We start from the raw sequence: 19292 nt of genomic DNA, 5'->3' as shown, positions 1-19292 counted from the left end.
CTTCCTGCCTTGTTGAGGCTGTCGACATGTATACAGGGACATAGTGTCCTGAGACCTGAAGCTGCACAGCTGGAGAGGAAACATGGCCGGTTTTCTATTCCCTCTCCCCTCGTTGGCTTAACCTATAAGCTTGGAAGCTGGTTTTAATTTTACATCTTCTCTCTGTATGTGTGTTTGTTTTTAGAACTCTTCTCCCCTTAATTCTTTCAAGGAGACCTTTATTTGAAAACATGCTCTCTTTCCCTCAAAGCCAATCTGGGTCCCAAATCTTGATGAGGTTACTTTGTTTACGGATATTGATAAATTCAGAGCAGGATTTCTGGTTTATCCAACTAAGTAGGTTTAAATGATGGCCTTATAAAGAGAAAAGGCTTTAAGTAATTAAGAAGTTTGTAAGGCAATTGAATGTAATCCTCTGCTTCTAGAGACTTCATCCTGGGTTTATTTCATAAAGAAGATATGTTTGTTTTGGTTTTGGTCATTTCATTGTGTGCTCTAGCATAGATTCCGTTTTGCTATGAGAAATCATGGGGAAAACTTACCTTTGCTAGGCTAAGGGCAGGAAGAGAAGGACCTGTTATTCTGACCCCTTCATTTATATGATTAAGACTATGTGGGTCAAAGAGGAAAAATAATTTGGCCAAGGTCAAACAGTAAAATAAGGTTTTTTTAAAAGGGGGCGGGGCTCATAAGATTCATCATCCCTTGCTTTGGTTCATGCTTTCCCTCATGCTTTTTTGAGGGAGGAAGACAAGAGAATTTGGGACAAGCCCCCTGAAGTTCATATGTTGAAGCTGTAACCTCCCGTATCTCAGAATGTGACTGCTTGGAAAGAGGGTCTCTAAGGAGATAATCATGTTAAATGAGGTCATTAGGGTGGGCCTTACTCCAGCAAGAGTCTCATAGGAAGAGTGTTAGGTCACCGACACCCAGAGGGAGACACAGAAGGCACAGGGAGAAGAGGGCCCCCAACAAGTCAAGGAGAGGGGCTCAGAGAAACAAGCCCAGACCCACGGTCTCAGATCTTAGCCTGTAGAGTAGGGAGAAGACATGTTGCTACTATTTAAGCCACCAGATCTGTTACTGCTTTATGGCATCTTAGCAAAGTCATACAAGGGAAAGTTAAGATCAAAGAATTTAAAAATCCAAAACTTCTATCTTGGGAAATTCTCAATGAACAGACCAGGGAGACCAAGATAATTAATATGTGTAATAAACAATACCAGGCCAGAGCCCATGCTAATTGATTTTTAATCATAATTTTCATTTCATTCAAGCCTTATAACATGCCTGGATTATAGTTATTATTAGCCCCAACTAATAGATGAGGAAATTGAGACTCAGGAAGCTAGTTTATTTAAATTACATGGTTATTAACTAACTGGTGGACTCAAACTCACCCTCTTTTTGACTTTAAAATCTTCACTGACCACTTCCCCATAAGGAAGTTAGTCCAAGCTGCTTAGGAATCTTACTTATTAAATTGTTTAATGGTAGGAGAAAGAAACAGTGCCCTCCAATGTCTCCATGACCTGGAATCCACTTAATTGATTAGATAGAAAGTATTTAGCTCCTGGACTGGGGTTGCGGTTCAGTGGTAGAACTCTTGCCTCACAGTGTGAGGCACTGGGTTCGACTCTCAGAACTCTATATAAATAATAAAATAGAAGTCCATCAACAACTAAAAAAAATTTTTTTTTAAAAAAGAAAGTGTTTAGCTCCTGACTTAGAATAAAATACAGATCAGGGAAATTCAAGACAATAACCAAGGTATTTGGGCTTTACTATAATCTCACTGGTGACATACTTTCACATGTCAAAATGAACAGTTACACCTAATGCAGAACTAACGTTCACAGTGGTGGACTTCAGGCCCTGAAGAAATCTGATCTGCGGAAGGAGAATCAGTAACCCACTCTGGGTCATATTTAGTAATGCAGGAAATCAAACCCATACGTCTATAAGGTACATAGACTTGGAAATTGTCTAGACCAGAGTTTACAAGGGCAGTTTTTAGAAATATTGTAAATAAGATGTGATAAACATTTAACCAACAAAATCCAAAACCAAAATAAAACCTGAACTCCCTGAAAACCCAGATAGATGTTAGGATAGAAGAAATAGGAGGCACTTTAAATACTGCACCTAGATGGCTCTATAGCAGCACCTCCTCCCTGTCTTAAAGCTGTGTGGTCTGTCAGTTCTTAAAATGTAGACATTAGATTTAGTGGGAAGAAAACAATAGTCAAGTCAAGAGGTGAGTGGGCTTTGTTTTCAGCAGACACTGGAGTTGAGTCCCAGCTCAACTAGGTATATCTGTGCATCTTTCTTGGCTCTGCCTTTAGAATCTTTAATCCAAACACTTCATTTCTCCTCACCACCACCACCCTAGCTCAAGCCTCTGTCGTGGTACTGCAGGAACTCCCTGACTGGTTTCTTTGCTTCCATTTTGCCTACCCCTAATTTATTCTGCACGAATAACCAGGGCTAGCCTTTTGAAATGTAAATCAATTCACTCCCCTGCTCAAACATCTTCTGTTGCACTTCAAATTAAACACAGGCCATGGCTCTGAGATCCTGCTGGGCTGGCCCTGCCAATCTCTAGGTCTTCAGGCCTTCTGGCCTTCAGTGACTGGGCATTGGCTATCCTCCCCTCTTGCCTTCCCTAGGATATGACTTGCTCAGGTCCAACTCAGAGCTTCTGCTCTCTGTTCCCTCAGAGTGGGGTACACTGTTTTCCTAGTACTCAGATCATTCAAGTCTCTGTTCAGCTGACAGCTTCCTAGACATGCCTTCTTCATATTACAAAGCAGTTCCTGACTCTCCCTGGGTTCCCCCATGCCGGTGTCCTTTTTCTCCTCAATATGGATAGCATTGTTGATAGAAATCCATAGTTTCCACTAGGACACATTCCTTTTGCTGAAGCTCCACACTCAATTATCTGCTAGATAATTATGCCAGTTATCTAGTAACTTACTCAATCCTTGTCTTTTCAATCACTACCATGGCAGGGAGTTTATTTGTCTCACTATAATATCTATAGTACTATAAACAGGAGACACTAATAAACATTCAATGAAGGAATGAACGGATAAATTCACGAATTAAAAGTGACACGTCTCCTTCACTTGGCACTAGTGTGCTTTCCCTTGTTTAAGTGGTTTGGGAAGAGCAGGTGTCAAGTAAGAGGCATCAGAAGCCTACTAGACATCTGCTCCATGATGATAGGGACATCCCTGCATCACCAAGGCTACCCTCGAATAAGAGGAATGGTAAATAACAGGTGAAGATGTGGAGTAACAGGGACACAGTGGTAGCCTTGGTGAAAACCTGCTGTGTCTGGGGTGTCCCACAAAGGTTGCATCTTGTTTGCTATTTTTTTTAGACATCTCTTAATATATGTCACAATGAACATCTTGCTTTGGTAAGCATAAAACATTGGCAACTGTAAACTTTAGCCTGCAACATTGGTGAGCAGAGACACGTCATAAAAGATTCTTTCAGAATGTTTCCAAAAGAAGGCTTTACTCCTGGTGTTAGTCAATGAGTGTTAAATAATGATGAGGAAGAGAGAGGCACAATCTGGTGACTATGTGAGTAAGATCAAGTCTGTGTGTCTTTGAGCCCAGGGGGCATATTTCTGTAATATTAGCATAGTCTTTGCAGACAGTAAACAGTCTTGTATACATTCCAGAAGGTTCCTGTTATGGGTAAAGCCTTGGAACTATGTTGAAGGTGAAGAAATCTTTTGTTTTAGAATTAACTACCCTCTGAGAGTTCTGATAAGGTTTAAGTGGTGCCTCCTTTGTGTCTAGTTCAAGAGCTTCTTTCATTCCAGGTCTGCCAGACCTCTTGAAGTCCTTGTTCTCAGAGCATCTGCAGTTTTCTCTCAGTATAACACAGGGAAGTTTGGGGCCCAAGAGTCAAAAATAGCCACTGCTTTAATAGCTACCTATCTCTCAAATGAAAGCAGAGCTATGGGAATATAAGCTTTTAAGCAGATGGAATGTGGTGACCAAGAGAATTAGCCATCACCACAGTCTGTTTCTTGTGTCAAGAAAGAACCAGAAAAAAGAGTGACTCTTTTTTTTTTCCCTCCCTGCTCTATGTTCCTTTTTAGGAAGTGTGTCTGGGTCCTTAATTAAGGTATACATATAAGTTAAACAGAATTAAAAAAGAAATGAAAAGTCAAACTACTTTTCAAGGTTACAGAGAAATGAGGGTGGGCATCCAGGTGGATGCTTGTGACCTGAGAAGATTTGGGTTGTAGCCTTTAAAGGAAGCCCTGTTTATTGAGCATTTACTATGAATCTGGGCTTAATGGTCACTGAAGCCCTTTGGGGGCATATATCATTCTCCTCATTTTACAACCAGGACTCAAAGGCCTTTCTTCCCACCCTCTCCCATTCTGCTCCTCTGCTTTGATTGATCACCTGCATTCTTGGGCTGTGATGAGGAAGAGAAAGCTCCAGACTCAATCATTGATGTTTGGACTCCAAGGCAGAGCAGACTGGGGGACATCTTTCCTCCCATGCCTGCTCTTCAGGGCCCCCTTTGTAGTGGGCTCTGGAGCTCCACAACTGTGTTATTCTCTTAAGTTCATCCACTGTGGGAGAGGTTTAGGAAGTTGCATAAGCCAGTGGTTGTGTGTTTTTACCACAATCCCCAAGAAGTCCCCACCAGCTTTAAAAGTATAATATCTGACTTGCAGAAGAATCCTTTTAGCCTCCACAAATAGATGGGGGCCACTGCCTGTCATTTGAAGGTGCCCGCTCACACATTCCAAAGCCCAAGCCTGCATTCCACTTCTGGGAATTGCATTTTGGCCGGCTTTCAAATAGAGTGAAAAGGTTTTTTGTTTCTGAAAAGCAGTAGGCTTCCCTGTCATGGTAAAGATCCAGTCAAAGCCAGCTGTCAGTCAGAAATGATCAAAGAGGAGAGCTGCCTCTTAAGAGGGAGGTGAGTACCATTCATCCACACAGCAGCAGAGAGAGGTGGTGAAGTCACTTTCTGGATCACAGGGCCATGACCAGATTCCAGGGCTCCTGATTCCCATTCCAGGAGTCTTCTTACTCTCTTAGCCTTTCCAGTATGGCATTAGCTCAGATCCATCCATTAACACATGACTCCTAAATCCCAGGCCCCCATTTCTACTACATAGCTGTGTGGTTGGCCAGTCCCTCCAAATTATTTATACTCAGCAGGTCAGCTTTTTTGCTCCTTTTTTTTTCTATTCTCTGCTTGTATTAGTGAGTCCTTCCTGGACATCCTGCTTTGAAACTGAAGTTGTGTTTGACATTATTTTCCCTTCTCTTTCACTTCCTTAGATGCCTTTCTCTGATTATGTCATGCATGTTCCAATCCATATTCTTGCTGTCGCACTGGGCCATAGAAATCATTTAATTTTTTTTCCTTTTTATAAAAATTTTCTTTATTAAATTCCTTCAAAAAGTTATTAAATGTCGTGTGCATTTTGCAACTAAAGAAATAATGTAAATACACAAATAGAGGAAAGGGAAGAAAAAAGTTCTCTATACCTCCTCCTTTGGCATCCCTTCCCTTCCACCAAACCTAATATTAATATTATTGATGTACATCCTTCCAGATCCTTTTCCTGCTTGAACAAAAAACATGATGAACATATGTAGTATTTTTATTTGCTTTTGCAAGAACTAGAACATAGTTTGCCCATTATGCCATGGTTTACTCATTTTAGATATTTCTTCAGTTCAAGATATTTTCCAAGCGTGGTGGTACATGCCTGTAATCCCAGCCTCTTGGGAGCCAGAGGCAGGAGGATTGCAAGTTCAAAACCAGCCTCTGCAACTTAGCATGGCCCGAAACAATTTAGTGAGACCTTGTCTCAAAACAAAACAAATCAAAAATAAGCCACCAGATTTAACCAATTTAAGAACTTAATAGCATCCCTAGTAGTAGTAATCCATAGTGGGACTATATTATAGCTTATTAAATCATGTTTCATTGTTGGACATTTCCAGACTAGGCTGAGTATTTTCTTTTGCCTCTCCCACTACTCTCTCCACCTCGGTGTACCATGTTCCATGCCCTGGAACTGTGGGGTCTCCATGAATAGGTCCCTTTGCCTTTGGGCTTTTGGTTGCCTTTAGTTCATGTGGCACCAGTAGGAGATTGGAGAGAAGGCAACCAATGGAGTCAGGGTCATTTTTCGAATGCCTTCCTGCAGGGTCATTGCAGGCTGGCTGTATGCCTCCACTTCCATAGCCTCATCAATTCATTGGGTATTTTATTGAGGATTAAATGAACGAAATGTTCCTAAAGCTTCTAATAAATTTTGGCACATAGGAAATTTTCAGTAAATACTAATCATGAATTATTGTATCCTCACTCTCATCAGAACTGTCTTTGCCCATTCCAGTGTCCAAATTAGCCACTGTCCCCAAGATCCATGTCAGACGAAGCCTGTATGGATTCTTCCTCAGTTACTGCCAGAAGGTTGTTCTCTTTCTCAATTAATAGACTGTTTTATTCAAGTATCTTCAGGTTTATAAAAAAAAATCAGGCATAAATCTTGCATTGGTGTGATATATTTGTTAGAACTGATGAATCCTCAATATCAATAGCATTGTTGAAGAAGTCCATAATTTCCATTAAGACACATTCCTTTTGGTGAATGTATGGTGTCATCTGTCTACCATTATAGCCTCATCTTGAAAATCCTATGTTCCACTCACTACCAACTCATCCTTTCCTTCTCACCTCCAACCCCACCACTGGTAACCACTAATTGTTTTACTCTTTCTACAGTGACACTTTGTCTTTTTCTTCACATTCTTCTAGCTTACTTTTAATACTGGTTCATCTTTGCTTCTCCATAATATAGAATATCTTGGATAATCATCCTGCAAGTATATATTTCAGGAATGAGTTATTAAATTGGTTTATCCTTAGAATTGAGGCCTGGATTGGAATTCCAGCCCTTGCTCCTGGTGGAATAGACATTTGGCTTTTGCACGGTCTCAGGGGCTAACAGGACAAAGATCCTTTTTGATGGAGGCTGGATCCCACTCCCCTAGGCTGCACAACTATACATGCTGTCACCCATAGTGCATGGATTGGAGGCCTAAGAAGGAATAATGCAATAGAAAACAACAACAACAACAACAACAAAAAATAGCAAGACACACACCATCACATGAATCTAGACCAATGAGACAAATTAGTTCTCTAAAGCACTGACTTTTCTTAGTTCATACTGGACTTTATACACTAGTCCTGAGCACCATGTTGTTTCTCAGGAAGTTCATATATAATGATAATAGCTACCTTAAATTTCTTCTGCAGTTTGGATTTGACTTTTATTATATATCTGTATAATAAAAGTAATAAAAAAGAAATTGTAGCACAATAGTAGTAGTCATTTGTGTAATAGCTGTTGCTCATGAGCCTTTTGAAAATGCCCAGCCCTGCATCGTGCTATTAATTCTTGCCGTAGGCCTGTGACATAGGCATTCTTATCTGTACTTCATAGATATGTAAACTTTGTATAGATACATAACCAAACCATGTTGGTTCATGTCCTCCCATGTTGGCCTGGCCCATATCAGCATGATATTTCTGTTGTTAAATCAGATTATTTCAGAAAGAGGGCATTAAATAACTTTGACTCACAATAATGGGAAATTTTTCCTCTTTTTCAAATCTTCTGATGAGATCAAGTAAGAGTCTCAATTTGATGCTTATCTCTCATTAACACTTCCTTGATACTTGATAAATTTTTTTAACAAAATAGGAGATCTAAATATCCTTTTTGAACTTTCCTTTTTTGGACTGGGGATTGAACCCAGGGGCACTTAACCACTGAGCCATATCCCCAGCCCATTTTTATATTTTATTTAGAGACAGGGTCTCACCAAGTTGCTTAGGGCCTCACAAAGTTGCTGAAGCTGGCCTTGAATTCAGGATCCTCCTGCTTCAGCCTCCTGAGCCCCTGGGATTATAGGCATGTAGCATGGCACTGGACTCCTTTTTGAAACTTTTTGAAGGTAGCAGAATATATGTAAAATTTACTAATGGTTTTATTTTATTTATTCTATGTTTACTATTTTTGGCAAATGATGCTGGCTTAGAATTTATAGGAATAAGGTGTTGTTTACTTTTAAAATTGTTTACTTAAGGATAATATTAAACAAATAACAGCACAGTTTGCACAGGATATTTCAAATATTATAAAGGAGGAGTGAGTGTAAGTAATTGAGATTTGGGCTGCGTAGACCCAGCTGACCTCCCTATAAGAACCGAATGGCTCCATGGTTCCTCCTGCCCAGTGCCCTCCCCCCATCCTCTTGCTTTTGGCCTGGTTCTCCAATGATGTCTGTCATTTGAGCTTATCCATGTTTGGAACCCTCTTGAATATTGACAGACTAATTATCAGGGGGCTGAGACCAAAGTGCCATCCACAGTTATTCCTTATCCACTCTGATCCAGGTCAGGTTACATCACTTGTCAGGCCCTTTGATAATTGCATCTTCAAAATGGTAAGCATGAGGTTTCGGGAGGGAAGAATGCACAAGACTGGCTTTGATGTTCTGTTCCTGAAGGCTGACCAACCATTCTGCCCTGGTTAATACTGCCCTTGGCTACTCTTGTCTCCTCCTTTCGGTTTTCCCTGGCACTTTCTACCTCCAGGGCCAAACATAATTCCTTGATACAGCATGAGCTCCTCGTGTGCTGTGTACTCTGCACAGTGGGTTGCGTTGTGAAGGAGTGCCCCACGTTCACTTCCATACTGCACTCCTTGGTGGGCACCAGTGTGTTTGGATAAAGAGAGAAATGAAGAGTGTGTTTGAGACTCGCAGCAGGTCAGTGGTTTGGAAGAGCCAACCCTGTTAAACTCTGCCTAGTTTCAATAAAGATTTGCAGACCTTTCTCTGTCTCTGTCTCACAGGCATGCTGGTCATTGAGGGTCCCAAAGCGGTTCAATATGCTGGTAGGGAGGGTGGATGTGGGGCAATACCTTACCACCCACTCCCCTGCTGGAAGAGAGTAGCTTTTTATCTTTTCATAAGGGCTTTTTTTTTTTTTTTTGTAGAGGAAGAATGACCTGGAAGGGCCATGGGAACTTGCCCTGTGCGAGTGGTTTAAAAGGAGAAGTCTTAGCTGGTGACAGGAACTCAGAACAGTTGGTGAGGATTGGCTAGAGACTGGTGTCTCCAGAATTCCCTTTATGGGAAGGTCTGTTATATTTCGATTAACAAAATGTTAGTTCAGTTTTTATTTCTGAGAAGAGTTTTACAGTGGCTTGTTATAATTATAAGGAATGATAATGTTGGTAGCTCCTACACATTGAGCGTTTACAGTGTGCCAAGCAGAGATCAATGTTTTATATAGAGTAAGCCCCATAATCCTTAAACCAGCACCCTAAGCCTCCCTTACCTAAGGTTGCATACATAATAAGGTTGCATGCAGGTCTTCTTAGAACCTTCTTAGAAAATCAACAAGATTTCACCCATGTGGTCTATCCATCCTGATATATTCTTCTTCTTCTTTTTTTCATCTTGATATATTCTTAAGAGTGAGAGTGTTTTCTGAATGTCAAATCTAATCACTCCAATGGGAATTTACTTAAAATAAACATCCACGCCTTCATCTGGACTTTTAAAAGGATTTTGAATCCCCACTGGGGCTCAGCGTCTGTGCTTTGTGATTTGAATGCAGGTAACAAATTATTTGATTCTAGAAGATTCATTCTCCGCTTTTTATTCTCTCTCTCTTTATGAGATTATAGCTTGTATTCTGAGCTGCTGGAATGTCTACTGAGCATGGAACAGATGTGTCTTTAGCTCTGGTTTCTTCTGGAGGCACATTCTCCTTGCCTAAGATAAAGCCAGCAGCTTACATTCTTGACAACGAGAACTAGAGGAGGAAAACTAAAATGGGAACCAACATACCCAATAAGCTTGAGTTCCTGATGCTGTCTTCTCACTCCCTGTGCTAGTTGGAATCAGTCACCAGTCAGTGGTTGCTGTTCTTAACATTCCTTGTTAAGGGTTTATCGCCTATGCCTTTGCCCTGCTTCTCTCCCCTCTTCTTTCCTTTTCCCCTCCTACTTTTCCTTCCCTCCTTCCCTTCTTCCTTCTCTCCTTTCCTCTCTCTCACAAAACCATAATTTTAAATTTTTCTAAACTTTATTATGCCCTAGTGAAGGAAAAAGAGGTTACACTTTTATCACACCTCAAGGACCTTTGCTACCCTGAATTGTAAATTAGATCCCTTTACTGCATTGACACATTTTAGGCCACAAAGGCAGGTTTAATGCATTGATTTCGTAAGTTCTGGCTAGATTTAGTGTATTTGTAAAGTTACCTACTGCAGAGAACTGACCTGCAATTTGAACACTAAAACAGTCAGATTTGGTATCAGAGAAGAGAGTCCTGTCAGAAAGAGCCTTTTATTGTAAAGTTTAAATAGACTTGGTACAGTAGCCTCAGGGAAATCAATACCAAGAGGTGAGACATCTGCAACTGTAACTGATTCACTGAGTCTCTTGGTGTGAGTCACCTCTCTGTGTATGAATCCCTATTTGGATAATGGGAGCAATAATTTTCTTCAATATACTTCTTAAGGCTTTAAAAACAATTTAACATACTATAAATAATATTAATGGAAAACATATAACTGATATTTATTAGGTATACTACTGAGGACTAGGTATTGCATTCCTCCCCCCCATCATCCCCTCTATACCCTCACCCTCATTCCTGGCAGTGACTCTGGGAGGTAAGCCTAAGTATCATTATCACTCTGATCTAAAGAAAAAACCTGAAGCTCTGAGATATTTAGCCTGAACTGAAGATCCCATGCCTAGTCGAGTGGTCTAATTTTCCCAGTAGTGGGGAGAACATAGCTGGACTACAGCTTGCCAATTGGTGGCTTGATACCCTGCTGGGCTTCAAAAGGGTGAAGTACTGGTCCTTGGTGCATATACAGGGCCCAAGCAGAGTCCCCAGCTGGTTACACGAGGCTCTGCATAGTTTCATTTTGGGTGTAGATACCCTCTAGATCACCCCAGCGTGCCCTAGAAATGTCACCATTCCTTATGTATATCATTACATGAGAAAGACTGCTGAGCTCCAACTAGACTGTGGGTGCTTAAAAGCCTTAGCTGCCAGAAACAGAAAACAAAGAGCCCCCAAAAGCAATGCTCATCACTGAAGATGACATGTAATCAGAGATGTTGAGTGCTCATCTTTTCAGCTTTTGACCTCAGAATATGTTAATCTATGAGGCTGGTCCTTGAGTTTATAGACAAGTATTTCTGTGTCCCATGACATTTGGTTTTATGTGGCCTGGTATGGTCAGTAGTTATGTCACACCCAACCCTCAAATTCCTCAGTGCCTTTTCAGCCTCTGTGACTCTGTGTTTTGGGCTGCCCTTTGTAGGAGATACACCATACATGGAAAGAGGTCAGAATCATCAAGTGCATTTTTAGTGGGGAAAGAATGGAAAGCAAGCTAAAGACCCCCAAAGAAATCTATGAGTTCAGGATTTGACATTTCTTCTCTTAAAAATAAAGACTAATAATAATAATACCCATAACCCATTCAGCAGGAGTCTTTTCACTCCCCTCTCTGAGACCTACACCAGACCTATCATTCATCTTTGATTATTGAGCCAGAAAGAGTTTATTTAATAATCATTTGAAGGGTTTCCAATGACACTAGCTCCATGGTGTTAATTCCACTTGGCTCAGCTCCTTCTACTCCTAAGGTGTCCACGGGGCCTGAGAGGAGTCCCTCCCCTTTATTGACATTTGATGCTTTTTGAAGGAAGTGATGATCACACTAGTGGTTCGGGCTGAAACCCTAGTCCTCGGCCTGGTCATGTTTCATAACTGTTCTCAGATTGGCCCCTTTCCAAAACCCAGTTTAGTTCAGCTCTTTGCTGGAAAGATAAAGAACATTAGAAAAGCATTGAGTCCTGAGAGGGAACTCTTATGGTTATCAAGGTATTAACATTATGAAGCGTCTACTGGAGATTCTGCTGCCTTCATAGACACACAGAACCGTGGGGGGGACTGTGCTGGACTGTGACTCAGTGCAAGGCTGGCTCATGGCTGCAGAAGAGCCTCCTGGGGAACTTATGAAATACAGATGTGGTACCTGAGCAGGGACTGGGAAGAGGTATTTTTCTATGTGTACGTGAGTTTGGAAGTGCAGAGCTAGGCTGTCTCATACAGCCTTGCAGTACTGTTCAAACAGTAGCTTGCACCATCCTTTCAAATTTTTTTTTCCCTCAAAGGTAAAATTTCATAGCCACTTCATGTGTTTTTTTTTACTCAGATGCCTTTATGTTATGCTGATATAATATAGCCCCCTATGTCCCACCCTTTACCATTTCTTTGATACATGACAGCTTTCTAAGATGGGTTTTAGGAACCAAGGCAAACAGATCAAGACACTAAAGGAGTCTTTGGACTAGTGAGAGGATAATAAAACAACATAAATCAGCTATTTCAGGACTTCTTAATTGTTCAAACTTAATTGCAGTGGGAGCAGGTGAAATTTGCTGAGAAGTTAGGTAATGCATTGGGGGTGGGGTGGAGAAACCCCTTGGCTGGAGGCTTGGCAAAGGAAAATGTGTCAGGTGAACATATAAGAAAGCAGAGAGAACATTTTTGCAAAGCTTTGGTGGCCAGGAAGCCTGATAGGTGACAAGAACTGCCTGACTCATGGTTTCATCACTGCACAGAGTTTGAGGCAGTACATGCTAGGAATAAGGGTGGACATGTTGGCAGAGACTGGATCATGAATATAATGGTAGGATATAGGGGCTTTTACATCATGTTTGGTGGGAGTACGTTTTGGACCTTATCACCACAGCTTCCCTGCCCCATGTTTAAGGTTCTTTTTTTTTTTTTCTCATAAATACTACCTTGATCTGTATCTTTTTAAAGTCCTCTCTCCTGACAATATGGCATGATGAAATTTCTTATTCTCTTGCAACACCTTGGGAACAGAAGCTAAGTAGTAATTTTCTATATCCCACATGGGGCCCTACTTCTATGTCTCATTTTCTGGCCCTGTTAACATGTTTGTATTTTGAAGCCAGAAGTCACCCACCTGTGGGGCTTCTTCCTTAAACTCTTTGGAAGCTATCTTATCAAATAGGGACCAAGGAATGAGCATCATGGGAATGGTGATGTTGGATAGTTCTGAATATGAGGTCTTCCTGGCCTTGACCCCTTGACCTGCCACCCTTCACCCCCAAAGTCAAAGAGCCATGGAGCACATTTACCCCGAGCTTTGCAGCCAGATTCCTTTTCTCCACAGGCGTTCTTCACTCCTCCAATCATTGTCCTTCCATGTGTCTCAGTGTGTTTTCATTCAAACCCAAACTCTTACTAATCCCAAGATGAACAGCTTTCCCACCTCTCAGCCTCATCTCAGGCGTCTGTCCTTGAACCTAAGCTCTGGCCACTTGATCTTCTTTTCAGATTTTCAAAGAAACAAGCTTTATTCCTACTTCAGACCTTCTGCACATGCTGTTCCTTCTGCCTGCAGAAGTTCTGCATCCTCACCCTGTCTAAATTGCTCAGACCTGGAAAGACTTTTTTTTTACATCTTTGTTTAAATAAGCCCCCTTCCCCTATATTCTTGAGGCTTAATATGCACTTTTACATTGTTTTGAATTTTCTCTACTCCTTTATTGTTAGACTTTTCCTTTATGTTCCATAAAGCAGTGACATGTGTGCCTTATTCACAACTGTACCCTCCCCACAAGTTTCATGATAAATATTCAATAATTATTTGCTGTATCAGTGGATGGATGAGAGACAAATGGATAGATGGGTGGATGGATGGATGGATGGTCAGGTGGACACAGTTGAAGTATCTAAGTTGAATTCTTCACAAAACCAGCCAGCCAGGCTTTATTCATGCCATAGCTCCACTCCTGGGAATACTTTTCTTCCCCATTAACCAACAAAGTTGCATCTGTTCAGTCACAAGCTCCTGCTTCAGTCTAAACTTCATGTGTTTAATGAAATATGTGATCCATAGGGCTGACACTAATTTACCCGCCTCCTGACCTATATAGAAAAACCATATTTTTTGTTAATAACCTTGGAATATAATTTTCATTGTTTCCAGTTGGATCACTTATCCAAATTTCATCTAAGTAAAAAAATTTTATTTTTCTTAGGTTTAAAGCAATGATGATGCCTTCAGAAATTGTGAGCAATACTGAGTATGATGAAGTGAATATGAATCCTGCATAATTTCTTCACCCTGAGTCAAACAATATAGATATTCTGTCTGTTTCTATTTAGTGATTTCCTTATACATCACAACTTGTGTGCTTGTGTACATACATATATGAATATCCTGAATTTCAAACATAATATGAGCTGAACCTGTCCTTGTGTCATTATAAATACTTTTAGAAGCCTGTGGCCATGATAGATTGCAGAAGCAAGACGTGAAACTCCATAATAATTTGAATTGGGTACAAACAAAAAACTGTGAATCCCCTACAAATACACCCAGCTCAGACGTTGAGTGTCTTGGGCACATGAGATGTCTTTATTAAAAACATTCCTGCCAGATTTCCAGAACAACAAATGGGGAAAAACTTGGCAGACCACTTTCCTCTGAAGAACTAACTGTGACAATAACTCATGTTTTCTTTCTTTTCTAGAGTGACCGTCTCCTTATCAAGGGAGGCCGAATCGTCAATGATGATCAGTCCTTCTATGCTGACATTTACATGGAGGATGGCTTAATAAAGTATGTATAGAGAACTTTCCTCTTTCTTTTTAAACTTACTCTCTTCATGGAGGCCTAGAAAGAAGTCTGTATTGCATTCATGAAGTGAAAAATCTAAGTTTGATCAACAGGATATTTCTCAAGACTGCTTTGTACAAGCTGTATTGATTGGCACTCTATGGGTCATGGGAAAGGGGTGTGTGTGTGTATTGCTCATAGTTTCTGAAGGCATCACTATTGCTCTAAACCTAAGAAAAATAAAGTCTTTAAAAAGCACCCTAAAAATATCTTGGCCTTGAGTAAAATGTATCAAAGAAGTTGAAATCAGGATAAGAGAAGTACACAGAAAGATATCCATTTATAGGTAAGGTTTGGGGGATAGTGTATTCATTTATTTTCTCCAGATTTTTATTGGTGCGTTATAGTTATACATACGGAAAGGATTTGATATTACATATTCATGCATGTACTCAATGTAAGAATATAATTTGGCCAGTATCACTCCCCAGCACTGGCCTCTCAGTGCTAGAAAGTATATTTAAGTTGAAGTTTGACAAAGGGGTAGGGCTTAGAATGTCAGGGCACAGATTGAACATGGATTTCAAGCATGATTTCCAAATAGATTCATCAGGGAGGTATAATTTCTTTAAAAATAGTTGGCTCTTAGGTACCTATAAGTGCATACCAGTTAATTTTTATGCATAAGTTCCTTATTTATGAACCTCAAAGAAGGATTTGATTTTTGCAGTCTTGTTTTTTAGGTCTTTAATCATGTACCACAAGCTACACCAATCACACTGATAAGATATTTTATAAAGCTGGAGTATCCAATCCATCTTCTTAGCTACCTGTGATCTCATTCAGTTTTATTTTTATATTACTCAACTTTATGGTTAGTTTAAGATTGTGATTATACAAGACCTCTTATTTATCTTTGAAAAATTAGCTCAGATATAGTTTTCTGTAGGGAGATAGATGTTCTTATCAAATCCCAAGCCTAAGCTGAGGGAGGGAAGCCTAAGCTTCCCTTTCTGTGTTCTCAAAACATTCTGTGCTTTTATCAATCACAGCAATTCTGTCATAGGTCCCCTTAGAGCAAGGATCATATCTTGCTCATCTCTGTAGCCCTGACACTTAGTCCAGTGCTTTAGCACATTACAGATTTGGTTAGAGCTACATTTTATAGCTACCTTTTACTATGTGCCAAACACTGTGTTAGATGTTTTCCATTCTATCTCATTCAGTCTGCCAGCAGCACTGTGGAGAAATTATATTGTCACCCTCTTTTCTTAGATAAGGAGAAAGAGACACACAGAAAGTAAGTAAGTTGCAAAAGGTCAGCACATCTGTGAAATACATTGAATGGCTGGGTGAATGAATGAATGGATGAGCAAATACAAAGATATATTCATTCATAGTTTCCTTGCAAATTCACATTTTTACTCTTCTATGTTAGAAGAGAAGTGGAAATAATAGGCAAACCACAGTGTAATGCAACAATTTCTTGAAAATATAAACCAAAATTGAGTACATATTTTTCTATGACTAAAAAATTATATTGTTGGAGGTATGCGCTCCCTCACTTAGAGACTTTCAGAGATGGAAAAAAAATTTAGTACCTAATGCCTCCTCCTCATTTCAGCACTCATGACAGTCATCACTAATTGACCACACAGCTTTTTTGCAGTTGAACCTAAGATCTTCACATGTTATTTTAGGCATCCACAAGCAGAACTGAATACATAGGATGAATCTTTTTTTCCATGTTTATTAGAAAGACTGCAAAGCCACATGTTGAGGATATTACAGAAGGAATTGACCAACAGTTTCTGTGATAGAGAGAAGGTTGGGTGAACGTGATCTTTATCCAATCCTGAAAGTTTGTGTATCTCCGACAACCTTCTAGCTCACCAAGTATAAGGATAGAAATAATCTCTTTAATTGTTGCAAAATTGTTTGCCTTTCTGAATATTTATGGAATACTTACTATGAGCAAGGCAGCTGTCTAAGTCACTAGTCATCATGCTTTCTTCCCCAGGGAACTTATAGTCTTTTAGGGAAACTGAGATATTTATATATATATATATGTATATATATATATATATATATGTATATATATATATATACACACACACACACACACACACACACACACATTCAGAGAACCTAACACCATGAGGTAATAGCTTATTTTATTTTACTAATTTAATACTGTCAAGCATTAAATTAGAAAAATAGATGAAATTCAGAGGAGGGAGGGGGCTGGACATTAGTTAGTTATAGCAGCTGGTGATTACTGAACTGTAATATGCCTTTAGTCTTGTATAGGTTCAAAGGAAACTAACATTTAATGTACATAACTCTATGGAGGACACATTACATTATACAGATGAAATAATTGAGGCATGGTGAGGCTAAGTTGCCCATGGTCACAGTGCTGGCAAGCAAGCCGCAAATGGGAAACCAGGTAGCCTCCATCCAGAGCATGGTCACACTCTATCAGACTGGCTGTCAATAGAAACTTGAAGAGGAGGAAATGGATGCTGAAACTTCCAAGAATTATGTGACATTGATCAGAATGGTGGAGAAAAAAAGGAGAAGGCATTCCTGTTTCAGATTTGGTGTAATGCTGAATGTCAAAATGGTGAAAATACAAATGCATGCGTGCACACACACACACACACACACACACACACACATACACACAGGCCAAACAGTTCTTTATCCCCTTGATTCTCAGTTTCTCCCAGAGGAAAACTGATGAGGAAGAAAAATGGGACCAGAACTAGCCAGTATCTGGTCTAGAGTAGAGTTAGGATCAGAGTCTGCAATTTTTCCACAGTGTGTTTTTAATTGTGGTAGCTTTGGAATGACCCATGGTGATGTGGTAAAGTTGAACTCTTAGAGATGTCAGAAATACTTTAGATGCAGAACTCAAAAGTCTGGCAGGCCAGTGTTGAACTTCTTACTGCCCCAGGAGAGAGTCTTTCTAGCTGCCTGTGTACAGAAAGGAAAAGTACTCAAGCCATCAGTACTTATATATCCAAGGTAGGAGATGTCCAGTGATGATGTCGAGGCTATGCATCTGGGTTTTCCCTGGACAGTTTTGACCTGCTGTCTAAATCCAGGGTGTGAAATCAACCAACCTTGGGTAGTCTGTAAGGAACAATATGCAGGGAGCAGTTGCTATTGTCACTTTCCTCGTGAGGTGTGCCTTTGAGATGCTGGTCGGCTTACTCCACACCTGAGTCCCCATTGCTCTGAAGCTCCCCAGACCAAGCTGTGTCTTGGGGAGGTTGTCATAATGACCAACCTTGGCTTGAAGCTTCTACAGAGATGCTAACCACACAACAGCAGCTGGTGCTAGAGGCATCCAAATTTTTTACTTTATCCCCTACAAATCTACTACCGGCTGTGGTTGGTGAATCACCAAGGAAAGATCTGGATTGGCAGTGAGGACAGAGGTGGAAAATGACCCAGGCAGAGTCCTTTTGTTAGGAGCACAGATGACCTGCTTAGAATGTAACAAAGTTCCCACACCTGTCCTTGAAATGATTCATTATCTTCTTCTGTCTCTCATAACAATCTAGTAGTTTACACTTCTTCTAGCCTTTCCAAAATTATTCTTCACCCTTAAATGAAGAACAAAAGGAACATGCTTATTTTTTCAAAAATGTTCATTACACACACTATATTCTAGACACTGTCAAACCACTGAGGTTATGGTCCCAAACCAGGACACATAGTCCCATAACAGATCATTTCATGTCAATAAAAACACATGTTTTCTGTATATATAGCTATCATTGTTTAAAAATTGCTAGACTTGTGAGTCATTTGCAAAGACTACTCCAACAAATATATTACAATGTTTAAAATTCTATGTTTGTCTGGTCTTTTAAATTGCTGGTTGTTTCACTGTCTCACCAGGCAAATTGGAGACAATCTGATTGTCCCTGGAGGAGTGAAGACCATCGAAGCCAATGGGAAGATGGTGATCCCTGGAGGCATCGACGTCCACACTCACTTCCAGATGCCGTACAAGGGAATGACCACGGTGGATGACTTCTTCCAAGGGACAAAGGCTGCCTTAGCAGGAGGCACAACCATGATCAGTAAGTCTTCAGATTTTGCACATTCCTGATGCCCCAAGGTGTGTGCTTTACAACTGTACCAACCAAAGTGCTCCCTGATGATGTCTGGTATGCTTATTTCAAGACTTTTTACCTTATAGGAGCTGAGAAAAGCAGGTTGGTCGAAGGAAATTGGCAGCTCACTGTAGCTGTGTAGAGGACAGTCATGAAGCTCATGATCATAAATGCAGCTAAGAGAATGATAATTCACAGAGAGAATGATAGTTCAGACTTGCAGTTCTTGGGGAAATAGTGGGCTTCAGTGGATTTAGTGCTATTTCATCTGTGCTGTATTCTGACCAATTTGTATCTTTAAGATGAGGCAAAGCTGTGAGAGTGGTTTTCCTTGTGTTTTGTTTTTTGGTTTTGTTTTGTTTTGTTTCTGGTAACTTGCGATTCCAAAGAAGCCTAGGG

The 19292-nt window shown here is 40.3% G+C and overlaps 1 protein-coding gene across 2 annotated transcripts in view; it reads left to right on the top strand.

Moving 5' to 3' along the window:
- Positions 1–19292, top strand: part of Dpysl3 (dihydropyrimidinase like 3) — a 105686-nt gene that overhangs the window by 59479 nt on the left and 26915 nt on the right. For both annotated transcript variants that reach the window (XM_026384342.2, XM_026384343.2), the window contains exons 2-3: positions 14678–14766; positions 18676–18860. In XM_026384342.2, the coding sequence (XP_026240127.1) occupies positions 14678–14766; positions 18676–18860 (274 nt within the window). The remainder of the gene's footprint in view (positions 1–14677; positions 14767–18675; positions 18861–19292) is intronic.

This window comes from Urocitellus parryii, chromosome 1, assembly GCF_045843805.1.
Source record: "Urocitellus parryii isolate mUroPar1 chromosome 1, mUroPar1.hap1, whole genome shotgun sequence".
In the NCBI taxonomy this organism is placed as follows: domain Eukaryota; kingdom Metazoa; phylum Chordata; class Mammalia; order Rodentia; family Sciuridae; genus Urocitellus; species Urocitellus parryii.
This window is presented reverse-complemented; position numbering and strand designations above follow the sequence as displayed.